Source organism: Oncorhynchus clarkii, chromosome 9, assembly GCF_045791955.1.
Source record: "Oncorhynchus clarkii lewisi isolate Uvic-CL-2024 chromosome 9, UVic_Ocla_1.0, whole genome shotgun sequence".
NCBI lineage: Eukaryota > Metazoa > Chordata > Actinopteri > Salmoniformes > Salmonidae > Oncorhynchus > Oncorhynchus clarkii.
The window spans coordinates 28461662-28484366 of record NC_092155.1 but is presented as its reverse complement, the minus strand read 5'-3'; the positions used below and the strand labels follow the sequence as shown (position 1 = coordinate 28484366).

General features: G+C 42.1%; 1 protein-coding gene across 10 annotated transcripts in view; it reads right to left on the bottom strand.

The window, feature by feature from the left end:
* Positions 1–22426, bottom strand: part of LOC139416184 (uncharacterized) — a 67977-nt gene extending 45551 nt beyond the window's left edge. For 9 of the 10 annotated variants that reach the window (XM_071164543.1, XM_071164549.1, XM_071164548.1 and 6 more), the window contains exons 1-7: positions 22075–22379; positions 8945–9002; positions 8457–8552; positions 8287–8340; positions 7881–8062; positions 3674–3822; positions 1984–2043 (exon numbers count right to left, since the gene is read on the bottom strand). In XM_071164543.1, coding sequence (XP_071020644.1) covers positions 1984–2043; positions 3674–3822; positions 7881–8062; positions 8287–8340; positions 8457–8552; positions 8945–9002; positions 22075–22178 — 703 coding nt within the window. In that variant the 5' untranslated portion in view covers positions 22179–22379. Of the gene's footprint in view, positions 1–1983; positions 2044–3673; positions 3823–7880; positions 8063–8286; positions 8341–8456; positions 8553–8944; positions 9003–22074 lie in introns of all 10 variants that reach the window. The other variant, XM_071164545.1, reaches the window with a different exon arrangement.
* Positions 22427–22705: the final 279 nt, after the last annotated feature.

Below are 22705 nucleotides of genomic sequence, written 5' to 3'. Positions count from 1 at the left end.
ATGTTATAAATTGATTTGCATTTAATTGAGGGAAATAAGTATTTGACCCCCTCTCAATCAGAAAGATTTCTGGCTCCAAGGTGTCTTTTATACAGGTAACGAGCTGAGATTAGGAGCACACTCTTAAAGGGAGTGCTCCTAATCTCAGTTTATTACCTGTATAAAAGACACCTGTCCACAGAAGCACTCAATCAATCAATCAGATTCCAAACTCTCCATCGTGGCCGCCAGTCGAAAACAATAAAACAGCTGGCATCATTTTTATGGATATATACAAAAAAAGGTCAATTGAAAAAAGGTAAAACGAAACGCAGCTAATTTGCACTCTTTCCAGCTTCAGTTTGCAGTGATTGTGTTACTGTAGCTGTGTTGTTGGCTAGCTCCTCTGAACAACAGTGCCCTGACGAGTGAGCACATTTTCTATGTCAGGCGAAATCGCACCTCATTAACTCATTGTTATGGATGTACCCAAATAAATGTCACTAGTAAACAGCTTAAACAAATGCAAATGCAGCTACTTTGCTGTTATTCTGGCTGCAATGTTGGACGTGACTGTAAGTTAGCCGTAGTTGGCTAGCTAGCAAGCAAGGTATAAGAACATTGCCAGCCAGTTAAGAATGAACGACTGGGTCGCATCCATAGATACAGAACAAAAAGACTGAATGACTGGGTCGCGTCTCTAGCAACCCTAGATTTGTGTCGGGACTATATCTTGTGGAAGGATGAAATGGAATGAATAAATGAATCAAAATAACATGGTGATGAAAATGTTTTTTTTTAAGTTAAAAAAAAATATATATACTGTATGTTGACAGCGTTCATCCACATCCAATTATAAGTCTCCCTGGAAGTCAGTTCAGCCACATAAGAAGAATATGCAGCTATGAAGCTTCTTACCAAAAACAGGCCACAGACCTCACACAAAGGTTTAATGAAATGGGGTACAAAGACAATTGGGTAAAACATGCCAATGACCGTTTTGATGGGCTAACACAGTTGGAAAGCCTTCAACCAAACACCTTCAACCCCTCATCCTTCACCCGATACTCACCACTGGGGAAAGAATTTTAAGGACATTATCAGAAAGCACTGGGACATTATTGATAGTGACCCACAATTGAAACCCATCTATAAATATCCCACACGGGTGTTTTTCTGTTAAGGGGCAGGACAACTTCAACGCATCAAAGGGACGATGGACGGGGCCATGTACCGTCAAAACTTGGGCGAGAACCTCCTTCCCTCAGGCAGGGCATTGAAAATAGGTCGTGGATGGGTATTCCAGCATGACAATGACCCAAAACACACGGCCAAGGCAACAAACGAGTGGCTCAAGAAGAAGCACATTAAGGTCCTGGAGTGGCCTAGCCAGTCTCCAGACCTTAATCCCATAAAAAACCTGTGGAGGGAGCTGAAGGTTTGAGTTGCCAAACGTCAACCTTAATGACTTGGAGAAGATCTGCAAAGAGGAGTGGGACAAAATCCCTCCTGAGATGTGTGCAAACCTGGTGGCCAACTACAAGAAACGTCTGACATCTGTGATTGCCAACAAGGGTTTTGCCACCAAGTACTAAGTCATGTTTTGCAGAGGGGTCAAATACTTATTTCCCTTATTAAAATGCAAATCAATGTATTACATTTTTGACATGCGTTTTTCTGGATTTTTTTGTTGTTATTCTGTCTCTCACTGTTCAAATTAACCTACCATTAACATTATAGACTGATCATTTATTTGTCAGTGGGCAAACGTACAAAATCAGCAGGGGATCAAATACTTTTTCCCCCTCACTGTAAATATGATTCATCAAACCACACAAATTATGTATATAGGTTGATGATCATTATTTAGACAAATGCTTATAACCCATGAATATCATCATTTCAAATGAGGGATGGGATGTTATATAGAAGGAGAAGGGATAGGGGGAAAAGTCCAATCGGGATTCAGAGGAGGCGGGAGCAGGGGAGGAAACAAGAAGTTACCTGTGGCCTCTGGGTCAATCACAGGTCTCCATGCCTGATCACGTATTCTTCTTGTGGAGGCTTTCAAAGTAAAAGGAAGGAAGGAAGGAACATATTAAATTAAAGGAAAAGGAAATAAAAGGAAGGAAATTAAATGGATATACTATGGAAAGGGAAGCTTGACGTGGAAAGATAGTTTCTTGGCGTTCATATATTTGAAAGGGAAAATGTAGAACAGGGAAATTGGGCCACCGTAGTTGAGACATAGGTGTGAGGCTGGAGAGTGGAGCAACATGCTATGCTGGTGTATTGAGCAATGTTTTTAAACATAAATGCTTAAAATAGAATAAGTCACACCTCATATGGCTGGCAATCATATGTGCAAAGTAAACATCTCCTATGATAGTTTTGTTTACCTGTTTCTACAGTTGAAGTCGGAAGTTTACATACACTTATGTTGGAGTCATTAAAACTAGTTTTTCAACCACTCCACAAATGTTTTGTTAACAAACTATAGCAAGTTGGTTAGGACATCTACTTTGTGCATGATACAAGTCATTTTTCCAACAATTGTTTACAGACAGATTATTTCACTTATAATTCACTGTATCACAATTCCAGTGGGTCAGAAGTGTACATACACTAAGTCGACTGTGCCTTTAAACAGCTTGGAAAAATCCAGAAAATGATGTCATGGCTTTAGAAGCTTCGGATAGGCTAATTGACATCATTTGAGTCAATTGGAGGTGTACCTGTTGATGTATTTCAAGGCCTACCTTCAAACTCAGTGCCTCTTTGCTTGACATCATGGTAAAATCATCATGTTGTGGGGGTGCTTTGCTGCAGGAGGGACTGGTGCACTTCACAAAATAGATGGCATCATGAGGATGGAAAATTAGGTGGATATATTGAAGCAACATCTCAAGACATCAGTCAGGAAGTTAAAGCTTGGTCGCAAATGGGTCTTCCAAATGGACAGTGATCCCAAGCATACTTCCAAAGTTGTGACAAAATGACTTAAGGAAAACAAAGTTAAGGTATTGGAGTGGTCATCACAAAGCCCTGACCTCAATCCCATAGAAAATGTGTGGGCAGAACTGAAAAAGCGTGTGCGAGCAAGGAGGCCTACAAACCTGACTCAGTTACACCAGCTCTGTCAGGAGGAGTGGGCCAAAATTCACACAACTTATTGTGGGAAGCTTGTGGAAGGCTACCTGAAATGTTTCACCCAAGTTAAACAATTTAAACGCAATGCTACCAAATACTAATTGAGTGTATGTAAACTTCTGACCCCCTGGGAATGTGATGAAAGAAATAAAAGCTGAAATAAATCATTCTCTCTACTATTATTCTGACATTTCACATTCTTAAAATAAAGTGGCGATCCTAACTGACCTAAGACAGGGAATTTTTACGAGGATTAAATGTCAGGAATTGTGAAAAACTGAGTTTAAATGTATTTGGTTAAGGTGTATGTAAACTACTGACTTCAACTGTATATGCATCACTGTCACATGAAGTGGATAAATAGACTTGCTTTTTCATTGTGTATGCAAGATTAGTATATAGCTACTGTATTTATCAGCGTGGCAGTATTCCAGACCATAGCATTTTGAGTGTCTCTGTCCCTGACACATTTTCTCTTAACCTAGACTAGATCTCGGAACATGGAAACACTGATGACTTGTGTAATGTCTGCTGAGACCACTACCTGTGACGGGAGTTGCGGCTCCCATGCTAGCTCCGATGCTGGCTCTTCTTCCGCCCTCTTCCTCGTCACTATCGTTGAAGTCATCCAGGTTGCCGATGTCACTCTGCTTCAGGCTCATCAGACTGGCCAGACTCTGCATGTCCTCATCTCTGTAGAGGAGAAAGGAAGCAACGAGCCTTATGACTCGTCCCAAAACAGTAAAATTGTCTAAATGACAGTTTATGACTAATCATTGAACATCATCAACTCACTATACAAGTGTATACAGGTCAGTAATGGCCAACTCAAACGTTTATATACTGTACCTATCCACTACATACCTACTTGTATTGCACAGTGTGTTATTTAACTGAAAGACAGTTGGCTCAAGGCTTTTTCAACTTTACATAATGTGGTAAACTGTTTAGTACAGGGTGGTTTGAGTAAGAACACACACACACACACACACACACACACGTGATGAAATAAATAAAAGCTTAAATAAATAATTCTCTCTACTATTATTCTGACATTTCACATTCATAAAATAAAGTGGCGATCCTAACTGACCTAAAACAGGGAATTTTTACTAGGATTAAACGTCAGGAATTGTGAAAAACTGAGTTTAAATGATTTTGGCTAAGGTGTATGTAAACTTCCAACTTCAACTGTGTGTGTATATATATACAGTGCCTTGCGAAAGTATTCGGCCCCCTTGAACTTTGCGACCTTTTGCCACATTTCAGGCTTCAAACATAAAGATATAAAACTGTATTTTTTTGTGAAGAATCAACAACAAGTGGGACACAATCATGAAGTGGAACGACATTTATTGGATATTTCAAACTTTTTTAACAAATCAAAAACTGAAAAATTGGGCGTGCAAAATTATTCAGCCCCTTTACTTTAAATGCAGCAAACTCTTTCCAGAAGTTCAGTGAGGATCTCTGAATGATCCAATGTTGACCTAAATGACTAATGATGATAAATACAATCCACCTGTGTGTAATCAAGTCTCCGTATAAATGCACCTGCACTGTGATAGTCTCAGAGGTCCGTCAAAAGCGCAGAGAGCATCATGAAGAACAAGGAACACACCAGGCAGGTCCGAGATACTGTTGTGAAGAAGTTTAAAGCCGGATTTGGATACAAAAAGTTTTCCCAAGCTTTAAACATCCCAAGGAGCACTGTGCAAGCGATAATATTGAAATGGAAGGAGTATCAGACCACTGCAAATCTACCAAGACCTGGCCGTCCCTCTAAACTTTCAGCTCATACAAGGAGAAGACTGATCAGAGATGCAGCCAAGAGGCCCATGATCACTCTGGATGAACTGCAGAGATCTACAGCTGAGGTGGGAGACTCTGTCCATAGGACAACAATCAGTCGTATATTGCACAAATCTGGCCTTTATGGAAGAGTGGCAAGAAGAAAGCCATTTCTTAAAGATATCCATAAAAAGTGTTGTTTAAAGTTTGCCACAAGCCACCTGGGAGACACAACAAACATGTGGTAGAAGGTGCTCTGGTCAGATGAAACCAAAATTGAACTTTTTGGCAACAATGCAAAACGTTATGTTTGGCGTAAAAGCAACACAGCTCATCACCCTGAACATACCATCCCCACTGTCAAACATGGTGGTGGCAGCATCATGGTTTGGGCCTGCTTTTCTTCAGCAGGGACAGGGAAGATGGTTAAAATTGATGGGAAGATGGATTACTTTCGCAAGGCACTGTATATACAGTACCAGTCAAAAGTTTGTACACACCTACTCATTCAAGGGTTTTTCTTTATTTTTACTATTTTCTACATTGTAGAATAATTATTTTTATTGGCCTGTCTGAGATATGGCTTTTTCTTTGCATCTATTTAATGAAGCTGCCAGTTGAGGACTTGTGAGGTGTCTGTTTCTCAAACTAGACACTCCAATGTACATCTTGCTAAGTTGTGCACCGGGGCCTCCCACTCCTCTTTCTATTCTGGTTAGTGCCAGTTTGCGCTGTTCTGTGAAGGGAGTAGTACACAGCATTGTACGATATCTTCAGTTTCTTAGCAATTTCTCGCCTTCATTTCTCAGAACAAGAATAGACTGACGCGTTTCGGAAGAATGTTCTTTGTTTCTGGCCATTTTGAGCCTGTAATCGAACCCACAAATGCTTATGCTCCAGATACCCAACTGGTCGAAATAAGGACAGTTTTATTGCTTCTTTAATCAGAACAACCGTTTTAAGCTGTGCTAACATAATTGCAAAAGGGTTTTCTAATGATCAATTAGCCTTTTAAAATGATCAACTTGGATTAGGTAACATAATGTGCCATTGGAACACAGGGGTGATGGTTGCTGATAATGGGCGTCTGTACGTCTATATAAATATTCCATTAAAAATCATCCGTTTCCAGCTACAATAGTAATTCACAACATTAACAATGTCTACACTGTATTTCTGATCAATTTGATGTCAATTTGATGTTATTTTAATGAACAAAAATGTTGATTTTCTTTCAAAACAAGGAAAGCAATAACCTCAACCAAACGTTTTCTGTAGTTGTGTATCAGACCTGCACAACGGTCAGGAGGAATTTTGGACCATTCCTCTTTACAAAGGTCAGCAATACTCTTGGGATGTCTGGATTGAGTTGAGTTCAGGACTCTGACTGGGCCACTCCAGAAGGCGTATTTTCTTCTGTTGAAGCCATTCTGTTGTTGATGTACTTCTGTGTTTTGGTTTGTTGTCCTGTTGCGTCACCCAACTTCTGTTGAGTTTCAATTGGTGGACAGATAGCCTAACATTCTCCTGCAAAATATCTTAATAAACTTGGGAATTCATTTTCCCGTTGATGATAGCAAGCTGTCCAGGCCCTGAGGCAGCAAAGCAGCCCCAAACCATGATGCTCCCTCCACCATACTTTACAGTTGGGATGAGGTTTTGATGTTTTTTGTTTTTTTCTCTACACATAGTGTTGTGTGTTCCTTCCAAACAACTCAACTGTAGTTTCATCTGTCCACAGAATACTTTGCCAGTAGCGCTGTAGAACATCCAGGTTCACTTTTTCAAACTTCAGACGTGCAGCAATGTTTTTTTAGGACAGCAGTGGCTTCTTCTCTGGTGTCCTCCCATGAACACCATTCTTGTTTAGTGTTTAACGTATCGTAGACTCGTCAACAGAGATGTTAGCATGTTTCAGATATTTATGTAAGTCTTTAGCTGACACTCTAGGATGCTTCTTAACCTCATTGAGCATTTTGCGCTGTGCTCATTGCAGTCATCTTTGCAGGACGGCCACTCCTAGGGAGAGTAGCAACAGTGCTGAACTTTCTCCATTTATAGACAATTTGTCTTACCATGGACTGATGAACATCAAGGCTTGTAGAGATACTTTTGTAACCCTTTCCAGCTTTATGTAAGACAACAATTCTTAATCTTAGGTCTTTGGAGATCTCTTTTGTTCGAGGCATGGTTCACATCAGGCAAAGCTTCTTGTGAATAGCAAACTCAAATTTTGTGAGTGTTTTTATTAGGGCAAGGCAGCTCTAACCAACATCTCCAATCTTGTCTCATTGACTGGATTCCAGGTTAGCTGACTCCTGACTCCAATTAGCTTTTGGAGAAGTCATTAGCCTAGGGATTCACATACTTTTTCCAACCTACACTGTGAATGTTTAAATGATGTATTCAATAGAGACAAGAAAATACAATAATTTGTGTGTTATTAGTTTGTCTATTGTTGTGACTTAGCTGAAAATTTGATGAATCAAATTTGATGTCCAATTTATGCAGAAATCCAGGTAATTCTGAACGGTTCACATACTTTTTTCTTGCCACTGTATGTACACACACAGTATATATTTTGGAGAAAAAAAAATAGTGACTAAAACCAAATCGAAACTGTGTAGAAATTATAATGGACCTATATTCATAGTTTCTTGACAGTCCAGCTCGTTAATAATCACTAGACAGTCAAGGAGCATTGGAAATTCCCAAAACAATGGATAGAGGACTATTTTTTGCAAATTTTAACGGCAAAATCCGTGAGGCCCTCCTGACCTCGTGGTTGAAGATGAAATGCCCCCCCTCTCCGGGGGCAAAATAAGTTAGACACCCCTGTTTTAGTACCTCAACCTCTCTCTTCTTGACATAAGGCTATTTAAAGGTTTACCGTATTATCAACTTAACATAGTATGGTAAACCTATGATAAACTTCACTGATTAGATAAATGGTGACTCACGTGGCCTTGCCCTCTTTGAGGAAGACGCAGGTCAAGGTCAGTTTGAGCGTGGCCTCCACCACCTTCACCGACAGAGGCTTGAGCTTCAGCGTCAGGTCATAATGGGCAGGCGTGGCGCTGGCAAACTTCTTCATGTTGACGTCCACCGATGCCAGCACCTTCCTGTGGCCCTTGTTAGTCTCCTAGAATGACAAAAGACAGGGATCATTAGCCAATCGTATGTTTTCAAAGAAATGCTGTTTTTAATCCAATGTATTTCACTTCACAGTATATAAGAGGCTTTAATTCAGGACATTTTTGGGTAGCATGTACCATGTCATCCTTGACAGCTCTGTCAAACGTATTCCATGAATCCGCCTTGACTAAAAATGGAATTCAGAATTGATGGAAACATTAATTCACTCACATTCTCAATGATGAACGTCCAGTCCTTGTCTTCAAATTCGTCTGCAGTCGGCTCCTAAATGTGAGAGATTTTGAGAATAAGGAAACAATGTTTTGACATTTCAAATGCAGATGAATCTAAATGATTTCCCAATCATTCACACACATCTTCCTAGGGTTGAGATGCCATACCTTGAAAAGTGTGACATTGATGTCCAGGTTTTCGGGCACCTGCCATACCACCGTGCCCCTGTAGGGGTTCTTGATGCCCGGCTGCCATCCATGCAGCTGAGGATTGGAAAGCCCAGGTCAGGGAAAGGACCAGAGCATTTGCTGACCATATGCATTTTATATTGAATAAGCCACGTGTGTCTCATAGAGTGCTGAATGTTACTAGAAGTTCATGTGATGGGATTAATAAAGCAATAACTGTGATGAATAAAGGCAGATGTATCTATGGTTTAGCTCAAATCTCCTACCTATACACTTCTGCATCTAGATGGTTCCATTTCCTCAGACACAAGAAAATCTGACCATTCCCCTTACAGGCTACACTCCCTCAGGTAGGCTACATACCTTTGGTGCCTTCTCAGACTTCATCATGATGACAAGTGTTCGACAAATAGGCTACACATGCCACTCCTCTACTTGTTGAACGAAATTAGCTTTCCCCATATTACCTTGGTGCAGTTTCGTCTGTTTCTCCTGGTCCATACCACTCTCAGTTTGTCTGGTTGCCTGTAAGTAGAGAAAGGACAACATATAATGACTGTACAGACGTATATAAACACTACATATGTACATAAGTAGGGACTTCAGTGTCGACCAGTGTTTCCATTGATAATGCAGTATTTGGTTTCCTAACCCGTATAATAGGACCAAAATAGGCCGCAACTGGAGTCTGAGGTATTCTTTACATAGGAAAATACCGGTATTTAGCGCAGGATCGTTTACAGGACTGAGCTCTCTGTGCATCCTGTTCCTTCAGGCTATAACATGGCACAGTCATGTTGAATGTAAGCACATACTATGAACAGTATCGATGCACATACTAATACTGATAAATGCTTTTAGTCCATAGGCTAGGCTGTCTGGAACGTGGCTATATTTTAGAGCCATCAGAAATACATACACACACACACCACCACCCCCCCCCCCCCCCACGCATGCATGCACAAGCACACACACACACACCGCTGTGAAAAAAAACAGAGAAGGGGGGGTGGGCTTCAGCCTGGGCAAAAACCTACATCTTGTGACTCTGTTCAGTGCTCTGACTAACAGACATCTCAGAGGAAGAGAATGAGCTCCATAATCGGATCAACGTCAACAAACTAACTTCCCTGCTACGGCCTGAGTGGAAGCCTCCTATAGTTCCTCTAGTATGGGAGACATCAGCTTGGGCATGTTCAGTAGGGCATATCATAGCAAAACGTTTTACAACATTTCTTATTGGACAAGTTCAGATTGTACATCCCCATTTCAAAACGTTTACTCTGACTGAACATTACCCAGCTGGGGCATTTTTCTTCTTCTTCTGTGTTTACAGTCTTCAGGGCCCTATCAATGGAGGGTGTGGCCCTAGCAACCACCAGGGCATAATACTTCAATTTGTCTCCAGCCTCAGCCAGCAACCTCCTACATGTGTGTCACACAAGTAGGGTTGTCACTCAACAGATCTGTTCTAGACTAGAACAGCAATTATGTAATCCTAGAAGATATTCTTAGCAGGGACGTGAAATAGCATTGTATTGTTTACCTTTGCCAACTCCCGACAACAAGAACCAATAGTGAGTGAGCAAGATACTGCTGTTCGCATACAGTCAGTCCGGCGACTTCGAAAAGGTAAACACGCAACAGGCTAATTGCATGTTGAAGTGAAACAGAATGCACTGTTACGTCTTGAAGTATGCTAAAATGAACATAGTTACTTAAAAGTCTAGCTGCCCATGAGTAAAACTATACAGTGCCCTGAAAAAGTTTTTCCCCCCTTTCTGACCATCACACTGCCACCACCACGCTTGACCGTTGTGCGAGGTCCTCACTGTGGAATGCAGTGTTTGGTTTTCGCCAGACATAACGGGACCGATGTCATCCAAAAAGTTGACTCAAGTTTGTCAACAAAGCACCTGGAAGAACCTGGAAGATCATCAAGATTCCTGGAAGAATGAGTCGATGATGATGATCCAAAAACACACAAGCAAGTCTAAATCAGAATGTCTGAAAAGCAACACTGCTAAAAGGTTTGGAATGGCCTAGTCAAAGTCCAGACCGAAACCCGATTGAGAAGTTGTGGCAGGACCTGAAACGAGCAGTTCATGCTCGAAAACCCACAAATGTCACTGAGTGGGCCAAAATTCCTCCACAGCGACATTTATTTTATCTTTATTTAACTAGGCAAGTCAGTTAAGAACAAATTCTTATTTACAATGACAGCCTACACCGGCCAAACCTGTGCCAATTGTGACCCACCCTATGGGACTCCCAATCACAGCTGGTTGTGATACAGCCTGGATTCAAACCAGGGTGTCTGTAGTGACACCTCTAGCACTGAGATGCAGTGCCTTAGACCGCTGCGCCACTCAGGAGCCCAACATTTGAGAAGTGAGAGACTGATCAACAACTACAGGAAGCATTTGGTTGCAACCAATCGCGTAAGGGGGCAATTACTTTTTCACACAGGTGCATTGGGTGTTGCATAATGGAGTTTATTAAAGAAATGAATTGAGTATCGGCATTTAGTGTAATTTGTTCACTCAGGTTGCCTTTATCTAACATTAGGGTTTGGTTGAAGATCTGACAACATTCAGTGTCAAAAAATATGCAAGTATTTAGAAAATCTGAAAGGGAGCATATCATTTCTCACAGCACTGTATTTCTGTTGGCAGAGGGAAAGAGAATAGAAGACATATAGAGAGGAGAGAGAGTAAGGGCAGAGTGTGAACAGTCTGACAGGGCCTCTTTCTCGTGTTGCAGGCCAGTTATAGAAGACGGGAGGATTGAAGAGAAAGGGCACAGTGGAAGGGAAGGGGCTGGGGGAAAGGTGGGGAGGTGGGGGGGGCACAGAAATAGACCTGTAGAATGGTTGGTCTTAACCATTAGGTAACGGCTGCTTCAGTTCACCCACCGCCAGCCAAATATCCGCCTACCCCATGTACCTGCCTGCCACGCGCTCTAGCATAGTTACACACCGCAGTCTACTCTTGATGAATTGCACGGTGCCTGTAGTTCTCTAGAGCCAATATTCTAGAAGAGGTGCCGGTACTCACGCAGTGGACAATTTGAGGCGGCGGTGAGCACCCGGCCCAACTCAAGCACAGATGTGTTGCACGACAGTACCTATTTGTGAAATACATGAGAGACGTAAGGGTCGAAAAGCAACCAGAGCTTGCCACTGACCTGTCATCGAATTGGGTCAAATCAAATCAAATTTTATTTGTCACATACACATGGTTAGCAGATGTTAATGCGAGTGTAGCGAAATGCTTGTGCTTCTAGTTCCGACAATGCAGTAATAACCAACAAGTAATCTAACTAACAATTCCAAAACTACTGTCTTATACACAGTGTAAGGGGATAAAGAATATGTACATAAAGATTTATGAATGAGTGATGGTACAGAGCAGCATTGGCAAGATACAGTAGATGGTATCGAGTACAGTATATACATATGAGATGAGTATGTAAACAAAGTGGCATAGTTAAAGTGGCTAGTGATACATGTATTACATAAGGATGCAGTAGATGATATAGAGTACAGTATATACGTATACATATGAGATGAATAATGTAGGGTATGTAAACATTATATTAGGTAGCATTGTTTAAAGTGGCTAGTGATATATTTTACATCATTTCCCATCAATTCCCATTATTAAAGTGGCTGGAGTTGAGTCAGTGTGTTGGCAGCAGCCACTCAATGTTAGTGGTGGCTGTTTAACAGTCTGATGGCCTTGAGATAGAAGCTGTTTTTCAGTCTCTCGGTCCCAGCTTTGATGCACCTGTACTGACCTCGCCTTCTGGATGATAGCGGGGTGAACAGGCAGTGGCTTGGGTGGTTGTTGTCCTTGATGATCTTTATGCCCTTCCTGTAACATCGGGTGGTGTAGGTGTCCTGGAGGGCAGGTAGTTTGCCCCCGGTGATGCGTTGTGCAGACCTCACTACCCTCTGGAGAGCCTTACGGTTGTGGGCGGAGCAGTTGCCGTACCAGGCGGTGATACAGGCCGCCAGGATGCTATCGATTGTGCATCTGTAGAAGTTTGTGAGTGCTTTTGGTGACAAGCCGAATTTCTTCAGCCTTCTGAGGTTGAAGAGGCGCTGCTGCGCCTTCTTCACGATGCTGTCTGTGTGAGTGGACCAATTCAGTTTGTCTGTGATGTGTATGCCGAGAAACTTAAAACTTACTACCCTCTCCACTACTGTTCCGTCGATGTGGATAGGGTTGTGTTCCCTCTGCTGTTTCCTGAAGTCCACAATCATCTCCTTAGTTGTGTTGACGTTGAGTGTGAGGTTATTTTCCTGACACCACACTCCGAGAGCCCTCACCTCCTCCCTGTAGGCCGTCTCGTCGTTGTTGGTAATCAAGCCTACCACTGTTGTGTCGTCCACAAACTTGATGATTGAGTTGGAGGCGTGCGTGGCCACGCAGTTGTGGGTGAACAGGGAGTACAGGAGAGGGCTCAGAACGCACCCTTGTGGGGCCCCAGTGTTGAGGATCAGCGGGGTGGAGATGTTGTTGCCTACCCTCACCACCTGGGGGCGGCCCGTCAGGAAGTCCAGTACCCAGTTGCACAGGGCGGGGTCGAGACCCAGGGTCTCGAGCTTGATGACGAGCTTGGAGGGTACTATGGTGTTGAATGCTGAGCTGTAGTCGATGAACAGCATTCTCACATAGGTATTCCTCTTGTCCAGATGGGTTAGGGCAGTGTGCAGTGTGGTTGAGATTGCATCGTCTGTGGACCTATTTAAGCAAATTGGAGTGGGTCTAGGGTGTCAGGTAGGGTGGAGGTGATATGGTCCTTGACTAGTCTCTCAAAGCACTTCATGATGACGGAAGTGAGTGCTACGGGGCGGTAGTCGTTTAGCTCAGTTACCTTAGCTTTCTTGGGAACAGGAACAATGGTGGCCCTCTTGAAGCATGTGGGAACAGCAGACTGGTATAGGGATTGATTGAATATGTCCGTAAACACACCGGCCAGCTGGTCTGCGCATGCTCTGAGGGCGCGGCTGGGGATGCCGTCTGGGCCTGCAGCCTTGCGAGGGTTAACATGTTTAAATGTTTTACTCACCTCGGCTGCAGTGAAGGAGAGTCCACATGTTTTTGTTGCAGGCCGTGTCAGTGGCACTGTATTGTCCTCAAAGCGGGCAAAAAAGTTATTTAGTCTGCCTGGGAGCAAGACATCCTGGTCCGTGACTGGGCTGGTTTTCTTCTTGTAGTCCGTGATTGACTGTAGACCCTGCCACATACCTCTTGTGTCTGAGCCGTTGAATTGAGATTCTACTTTGTCTCTATACTGATGCTTAGCTTGTTTGAAAGCCTTGCGGAGGGAATAGCTGCACTGTTTGTATTCGGTCATGTTACCAGTCACCTTGCCCTGATTAAAAGCAGTGGTTCGCACTTTCAGTTTCACGCGAATGCTGCCATCAATCAACATGCTGATGAAACTGAAACTGTGTTTACATGGGTAGCTATACCAATAAGCAGCCAAATAACCTTTGTTGTGTGAATGGTTCCCACATCATCTTACAGGCTACAGTGTTATAGAAGGGATGTACTGTACTGTACTGTACTCCCATATTCCATCATGTCACACAAGTGTATGTTTTTGATCCCACTCCCGGCATGCATTCTGGAGGAAACACATTTGAGAGACTGATGTGCTGTATTCGAAGAATGAACCTTGAACAGATAACGCACACACATTATTTCTGCAAACTGAACATTAGTGATCAGCCGTTTTGCTAATCAGTTAAGTGGGACGGCCTGTCTAGCTGATCCACATTTGACACATTCTTCTTGCCAACTGGAAACATGGTAACCTCAACCAGAACACCCAAACACTATGGTCTGGTTCCTGCTATACTCTGTATGTGAACAGACACCAAAACCACAATGTAACAGGTTTAACATGTCTGAATTACAACAAAAACACACCCCTGAACTATCGGAGAACTTTGGTGAACACAGTAGGCCGAAACATAGTATGTGCACATGACCGACCCTTGTTACAGACCTGGGCTGCTGAGGCTCGTTGTGAGAGAATAATGTGACGTGAGGTTTGTGGTTTCATAGCATCACATGACAGTATTGCTGAACAAGCAGGCCCACAGTATGCAGCTAAGAGTCAGATCCCCAAAACATACAGATTACAATCACCTGCAGACAGTTTTTTTAATTTAAAACGGGCAAGTCAGTTAAGAACAAATCCTTTGTTACAAATACGGCTTAGGAACAGTGGGTTAACTGCCTTGTTCACACCGACATATATATATATATTTTTAATACCTTGACAGCTCAGGGATTTGATGTAGCAACCTTTCGGTTACTGGCCTGACGCTTGAACCACTAGGCTAACTGCCGCCCCCAACACATAATAATGCTTGTGTTCATTCCATATAATCAAACAGTCATAAGTGTCACGTCATCTTCTATGAATAAGAGATTATTAAACTCACCAGGCTTGATTATTATATCATTAGACAGTAATTAAGAATGTTATCATCAAACTGAATACGTGTAGGATGGTTCGATAGACTGCCATCCCAAGAGCATAGGCCTAACATGCTGATACTAGTGAAGTCGGTGAAGACGACAACAATGAGGAGACAGACAGAGAGCTAGGCTCGTCTGCAAGCGAAAGCTTGGAAGTAGGCTACATGCTAGGTGTGAGTAATAATGGAACTCTTGCAGTGACAGAGCCCAGACAGGAACCACATCACCACTGGCTGTGTGCACATAACATGCATGCATAGGAGCTGACTTAAGTTAAAACCATGCTGTCGGTTTGTGTATGTGTGTGTGTGTGTGTGTGTGTGTGCGCGTGCGCGTGTGCGTGTGTACTAGAGGTCGACCGGAATGGAAGATTAATTAGGGCCGATTTCAAGTTTTCATAACAATCGGAAATCGGTATTTTCGGGCGCCGATTTGCTGATCAATTTTTTTTTATACCTTTTTAACTAGGCAAGTCAGTTAAGAACACATTCTTATTTTCAATGACGGCCTAGGAACGGTTGGTTAACTGCCTCGCTCAGGGGCAGAACCACAATTTGTCAGCTCGCGGGATCCAATCTTGTAACCTTACAGTTAACTAGTCCAACGCAATAACGACCTGCCTCTCTCTCGTTGCACTCCACAAGAAGACTGCCTGTTTCGCAAATGCAGTAAGCCAAGGTAAGTTGCTAGCTAGCATTACATTTATCTTATAAAAAACAATCAATCATAATCACAAGTTAACTACACATGGTTGATGATATTACTAGATATTATCTAGTGTGTCTTGCATTGCATATAATCTGACTGAGCATACAAGCATCTAAGTATCTGACTGAGCGGTGGTAGGCAGAAGCAGGCGCGTAAACATTCATTCAAACAGCACTTTCGTGCGTTTTGCCAGCAGCTCTTTGTTGTGCGTCAAGCATTGCGCTGTTTAACCGAAGTGAAATGGCTAGCTAGTTAGCCTGCGCTAATAGCGTTTCAAACGTCACTCGCTCTGAGCCTTCTAGTAGTTGTTCCCCTTGCTCTGCATGGGTAGCGGTGCTTCGATGGTGGCTGTTGTGTTGCTGGGTCGAACCCAGGGAGGAGCGAGGAGAGGGACGGAAGCTATACTGTTACACTGGCAATACTAAAGTGCCAATAAGAACATCTAATAGTCAAAGGTTAATGAAATACAAATGGTATAGAGGGAAATAGTCCTATAATTCCTATAATAAAAGGAACCACCAGCTTTCATATGTTCTCATGTTCTGAGCAAAGAACTGAAATGTTAGCTTTCTTACATAGCACATATTGCACTTTTACTTTCTTCTCCAACACTTTATTTTTGCATTATTTAAACGAAATTGAACATGTTTCATTATTTATTTGAGGCTAAATTTATTTTATTGATGTATTATATTAAGTTAAAATAAGTGTTCATTCAGTATTGTTGTAATTGTCATTATTACAAATAAAGAAAATAAAAATCGGCCGATTAATCGGAATCTGCTTTTTTGGTCCTCCAATAATCGGTATCGGTATTGAAAAATCATAATCGGTCAACCTCTAGTGTGTACGCGCACCTACCGTGCAGAGCAGTCATATGCAGCATTTCATCCGATTCACTGATTGAATTAGCAGAGTGCATCATGCCATCGGTGGGGCTGTAAAACACGCAGCCTCGCCAGCCTGACAGTCTGTTTCCACGTGAGCAAACGATTACATGAGTAGATTAGGGTTAGGTTCTACTAAGAGATACAGTATCTGCTGAAAATTCTACATTTTGGGGGGCATCTAAAGCTCATTTGCGGCATTTCTACACAATGTAATATGTGGTGTCACTTTTATTGTAAATAAGAATAGAATATGTTTCTAAACACTTCTACATTGATGTGGATGCTTCCATAATTACATAGAATACTGAATGAACCGTGAATAATGATGAGTGAGAAAGTTACAGATGCAAAAATATCATACCCCAAAGACATGCTAACCTCCCCTGTTATTGTAATGGTGAGAGGTTAGCATGTTTTTGGGGTATGATATTTGTGCATCTGTAACTTTCTCACTCATCATTATTCACAGTTCATTCAGTATTCTATGTAATTATGGAAGCATCCACATCAATGTAGAAGTGTTTAGAAACATATTCTATTCTTATTTACAATAAAAGTGACACCACAACGACACAATACATTTACCATTCAATTCTATTGGACACAAAATAATAGGAAACACAACCAAAACAAACAGCAAATGCATCTAAACAAATGTGTAGAGTCATTGCGTGCTATGAATGCTGGACCAAATACTTCACTTTTTACTACTTTAATAAACATACATGTGAAGTTGTCCCAAAACTTTTGCTCCCCAAAAATGGGGGGGGGGGGGGGGGGAGACTCAAACTTTTGGGATTATAGAGACAAAAGAAAATATGCTTCACTGTCCCAATAAGTACAGAGGGCGCTGTAATTCATGTCATTGGACTAATAGGGCTGTAAAGCTCTCTTTACTTGACACAATACAGCTGGATCGCCCCGTTCTGCCCCTAGGGGTCCGCTGCCCTGCAGCGCCCCCAACCTAACACACACCACTCAGCTTTAGGATCTTAGTAAAACATGTATTATTGGTTTCAGGTGTTAGGCCAAGGCCAGAGTGAGAACCAGCAGTATGGAAGACCCCCAGGGCCAGGACTGAGCAGCCCAGCAGCTAGGGATTGCCTTAATAGCTATCTCCCCTGACGTGGGCATGTTTTCACAACAGACTCCTTTTGTTGTACAGTATTCCACAAAGGCATCCAGACCTTATGAAAGTTGCACAGTATACCCTTAATCTTGTAATAAATCAAATCTAGTGATATGTCACTTGACAAACATACACTTGTAAAACTGTAAAACTGACCATCCTACCAATCCTCGACTTCGGCGATGTCATTTACAAAATAGCCTCCAATACCCTACTCAACAAATTGGATGCAGTCTATAACAGTGCCATCCCTTTTGTCACCAAAGCCCCATATACTACCCACCATTGCGACCTGTACACTTTCGTTGGCTGGCCCTCGCTTCATACTCGTCGCAAAACCCACTGGCTCCAGGTCATCTACAAGACCCTGCTAGGTAAAGTTCCCCCTTATCTCAGCTCGCTGGTCACCATAGCATCACCCACCTGTAGCACGCGCTCCAGCAGGTATATCTCTCTAGTCACCCCCAAAACCAATTCTTTCTTTGGCCGCCTCTCCTTCCAGTTCTCTGCTGCCAATGACTGGAACGAACTACAAAAATCTCTGAAACTGGAAACACTTATCTCCCTCACTAGCTTAAAGCACCAGCTGTCAGGGCAGCTCACATATTACTGCACCTGTACATAGCCCACCTATAATTTAGCCCAAACAACTACCTCTTTCCCTACTGTATTTATTTTATTTTATTTATTTTGCTCCCCATTATTTTTATTTCTACTTTGCACATTCTTCCACTGCAAATCTACCATTCCAGTGTTGTACTTGCTATATTGTATTTACTTTGCCACCATGGCCTTTTTTGCCTTTACCTCCCTTATCTCACCTCATTTGCTCACATCGTATATAGACGTGTTTCTACTGTATTATTGACTGTATGTTTGTTTTACTCCACTGCTTTGCTTTATCTTGGCCAGGTCGCAATTGTAAATGAGAACTTGTTCTCAACTTGCCTACCTGATTAAATAAAATCAAATAAAACAATTTGCTATCCATTGTGACATTGTGGGAAGATAACCAACATTCCAATTTAACGGCAACGCATTTCTTAGCCCCTATAAATGCTAGGTGACAGTTTCTTCTGATGACAGTCTCCAGTAAGAACATACACTTTGCCAGAATTCAGCCAGCCTTCACAAGAGCATAGCATGTTCAAATATGTCCCCTTTTGTGTTTTACACCTCCAGCAGAGGAATAACATGTCTGAGTGCATGATATTCAGTTCCACTGGCATAATAGTATGCTCTATGGATGGTCTTAAACTGCAGTAATTTATGTCTGAGATGATATGAACATGGCTTAGGTTATTCAAACCTATCTGTATCCATTCATCATCAACAATACTGTCTACCAGGTCTTCCTCACATGTTTGTTTGGCACGTCTTGTGTCATCGGGGAAAAGACGCTGTCAACCCTTAATACAGTTTGGAAATCAACTTTAGGGGTCAGACTGCCTTTAAATAGTTTCAATCTTTGAAGATTCTGGCTTGTCCAGTTTTTGCCTGCACAGAGAGAATAAAGAGTTGCATTTGCAAAAGTTCACCTCAGTGCCGTCACAGACTGATCATCCCTGGTTGCCTGACCCTGCTGTCACCATCTGATGCTGCTCAGATGAAGCACGACAAAAGATTACCTTGGTGTACATTTATACATTGTATTATCCAAGAATAGAATCAATGGTTCAATAATTGAAATTACCATTATTCTCAGATCCCTGACTATAGTCTATCCATCAACTCAAGACGGGACTTTGTATCCATTCACTGATTGTTATAATATACTGCAAAATTCACCTGAGCACCGTGGACTGGTCTTCCCTTGCTGTCTGACCCTGTCACCATCTCATCCTGCTAAGACATGATGAGCATAGTGATGTACACCATAACAGCGAAGCCTGTAGAGCTGTTAATACCATGTCAGTGTGAAAAGTAGGGAAAAACCTAGGTAAACTGACAGATAAATAACATTGCATTGCTATATTGACTCTAATAAAAACCTCACATTGCACGTTAGAATAATATCGGTCTTCAATCGTTTGGCTGCTGGTTTCATCATTTGATTCAGGTCTATTGAGCCAAAAATAATAGCTAAAGTTTGTGAGCTAGCTCGCTAACATTAGCCAACTTTTGGCTCTCTCTAATGGTAGCTACATCATCTGGCGAAAACTAGCCAAGTTAATTTACTTCTGTTGAAACAGGACAAAACATTTCCATACACACAACAGCTGTTAGATACTGCTACCTGACAGATAGCTCGAGACTAGAGCTGAACTGGCTGTGGTAGATACTAACTAGCTAACGTTAGCTAGCTAGTTCATTCACTTCAGACAGAACTTCAATCGAGAGGGGATGAAACATTAGCTAAAGTTACATGTCAGTTACACTACTAACTCAGCACTGGAAATCTTTTTTCTTCTTCTTCCAAACAGCAGTTACCTTGCCAGCTACAACAGTCAAATAAAGAGTAGCCAGTTTCTGCTCTGCTTGCTTTTACAACTCGGAGAAAAAGCATAACACACACAGACAACAGCTGTCTCTGTTTGCATGCTCTGTGGGGTCCGCGCAGTCCTAAATCCAGCCGGCTCAAATCGCTAAACAGCCTACCCGACCGCACGGAGGTGTCCGCATGGTCCTAAAGCACACCGTTGCCACTTTTTGTATCACAGAGCAATGATGAAACTGGGGGGGGGGGGGGACAAAAATACAATTTCAGAATGTGGCGTGGGGTCAAGCCCCCTGACCACAGTGAAAGTTGTGCCCCTGAAATACTGTACCGTACAGTACACAGACTATATTGTCTATAATGACAAGAACTCCTGGAGCTAAGGCAACATGCCAGTCTAAAATAGGCCTATATAAAAAGGTAAAACTACTTAAATAATAAATGGAGATTAAGTTAACTGTTCAATAAACACACTCCTCTGAATTTGGACAACTGGCCCAGTTAAAACAGAGAGGACACAGAAAGCCAAAGTGGAATAGTGTAAAAGAAACACAGCCCAGCTGCTGTTGTATAATGTGACCTTTGGGGAAAAGGACACCCATATTAACTCTATACTGCATGGAACAAGAATGTGCACACTCACACACCTGACCATTGAGAGAGGACTTTCAGCCCTGCAGCATACCACCCAGTGTCACACTGCTGGCTTGCTTCTGAAGCTAAGCAGGGTTGGTCCCTGGATGGGAGACCAGATACTGCTGGTAGTGCTGTTTGAGGGCCAGTAGGAGGCACACTTTCCTCTGGTCTAAAATAAAAATCCCAATACCCCAGGGTAGAGATTGGGGACATTGCCCTGTGTAGGTTGCTGTCTTTCTGATGGGATGTTAAACAGGTGTCCTGACTCTCTGTGGTCACTAAAGATCCCATGGCACTTATTGTAGGGGTATTAACCCTAGTGTCCTGGCTAAATTCCTAATCTGTCACCTAATCATCCCCCGTTACAATTGGCTCATTCATGCCTTGTAACTGTTCCCCAGGTTGTTGCTGTAAATGAGAATGTGTTCTCAGTCAATTTAGCTGGATAAATAAAACAATTACATACATAGGTTCTAAGAATAATATCACCTGATTGGAACAGGGAAAACAATTCACTACAGGTGCTGTATGATGATGTCATACATACAGGAGTAAATAGATGATGTCATGCATATAACAGGTCTAAATAGATGTCATCATATTCTAACTTATGACATCTATTTACACCTGTTATATGCATGACATCGTCATAATCTATTTACACCTGTGACACGTCAAAGCTTAGGCACATTTGGACAAAATATGGTTTGCTTACGCTCAAAACAACAATGTCAATTTGGATGCTTGTCGCATGACGATGATTAGAATGGGAAAACAGCATGAGGACAAATGCGGAAGTGCATTGACTGTTGAAGAAAGCTGTAGGCTACAGTATATTCATGCATTGTGCACTGTGCAATAAACGTGTACGATCAACAAAAATGGGGGAGTCAATGTAATAGCGGTAAGAAACGGACAACAAACATATCATTGCGCATAGCACACAAACCAAATATGAACCTGAAAGTATGACCTGATTAAATTACATCTCAAGCAGGGGACAAGGAAATGAAGGACAAGGTGACAAAAGTTTCAAACCCCACGAGGTTGTTTTATCGGTTCAGACATGACAACTTTATCAAGGCTAAATCCAGTAAAGGGCGGTAGGTAACCCAGCTGTTAAGAGCGTTGGGACAGTAACCGAAAGGTCGCTGGTTCGAATCCTCGATCAGACTACGTGAAAAACCTATCGATGTGCCCTTGAGCAAGGCACTTGCCCTAATTTCTCCTGTAATTTGCTGTAGATAAGACTAAGAGCGTATGCTAAATGACTAAAATGTCAATTATATTCACTTACCATTTCTTCGTGCATTCTACCGTCAGTTCTTGAAAAGTCGCCGCAAACTGAAATTTCGAGGCTTTCTTGCCGACACGCTGAAGTCTCTTCCAAACTGAAGTCATGTTTGGAGACTATAATGTTATTTTCTCAAGGGACATTGGTTTCAATCCTCTCCACAGTTCCCCTCTGCCCTCACTGCTTGGGGAAAGACCAGTCTGTTGCCGCAACACTTGCGTTTGCTGCGAAAGAAAGACCGTCAATGTTCACTCACTGTTCAACAGTCTGACTGGTGTTCACATGTCCCGAATGTCACACACAGAATTCAGGCAAAACAAACGCACGCCACGACAGATCCGAACAGTGATACAGACGACACCCCAAGCAAAAAAAAACGTTGATATGAACATATAACAATTTCTCATTCAATAACACTTTTTATTAAACATCAATTGAGGTATTGTATTTTCACTTGTAGCCTATGACTTTATTTTTAAAAAAAAACAACATTTGACCAGTATGTTATTTAAATAATATTCTACTGGTTTAAAAATATAATACAAGTATGAAAAATAGGAAAGCATCTCCTTGTTATTGCAACTGTAGCTAGTCCATTGTTTGAGATGAGTGTGGGAAGCAATGTATATATTTT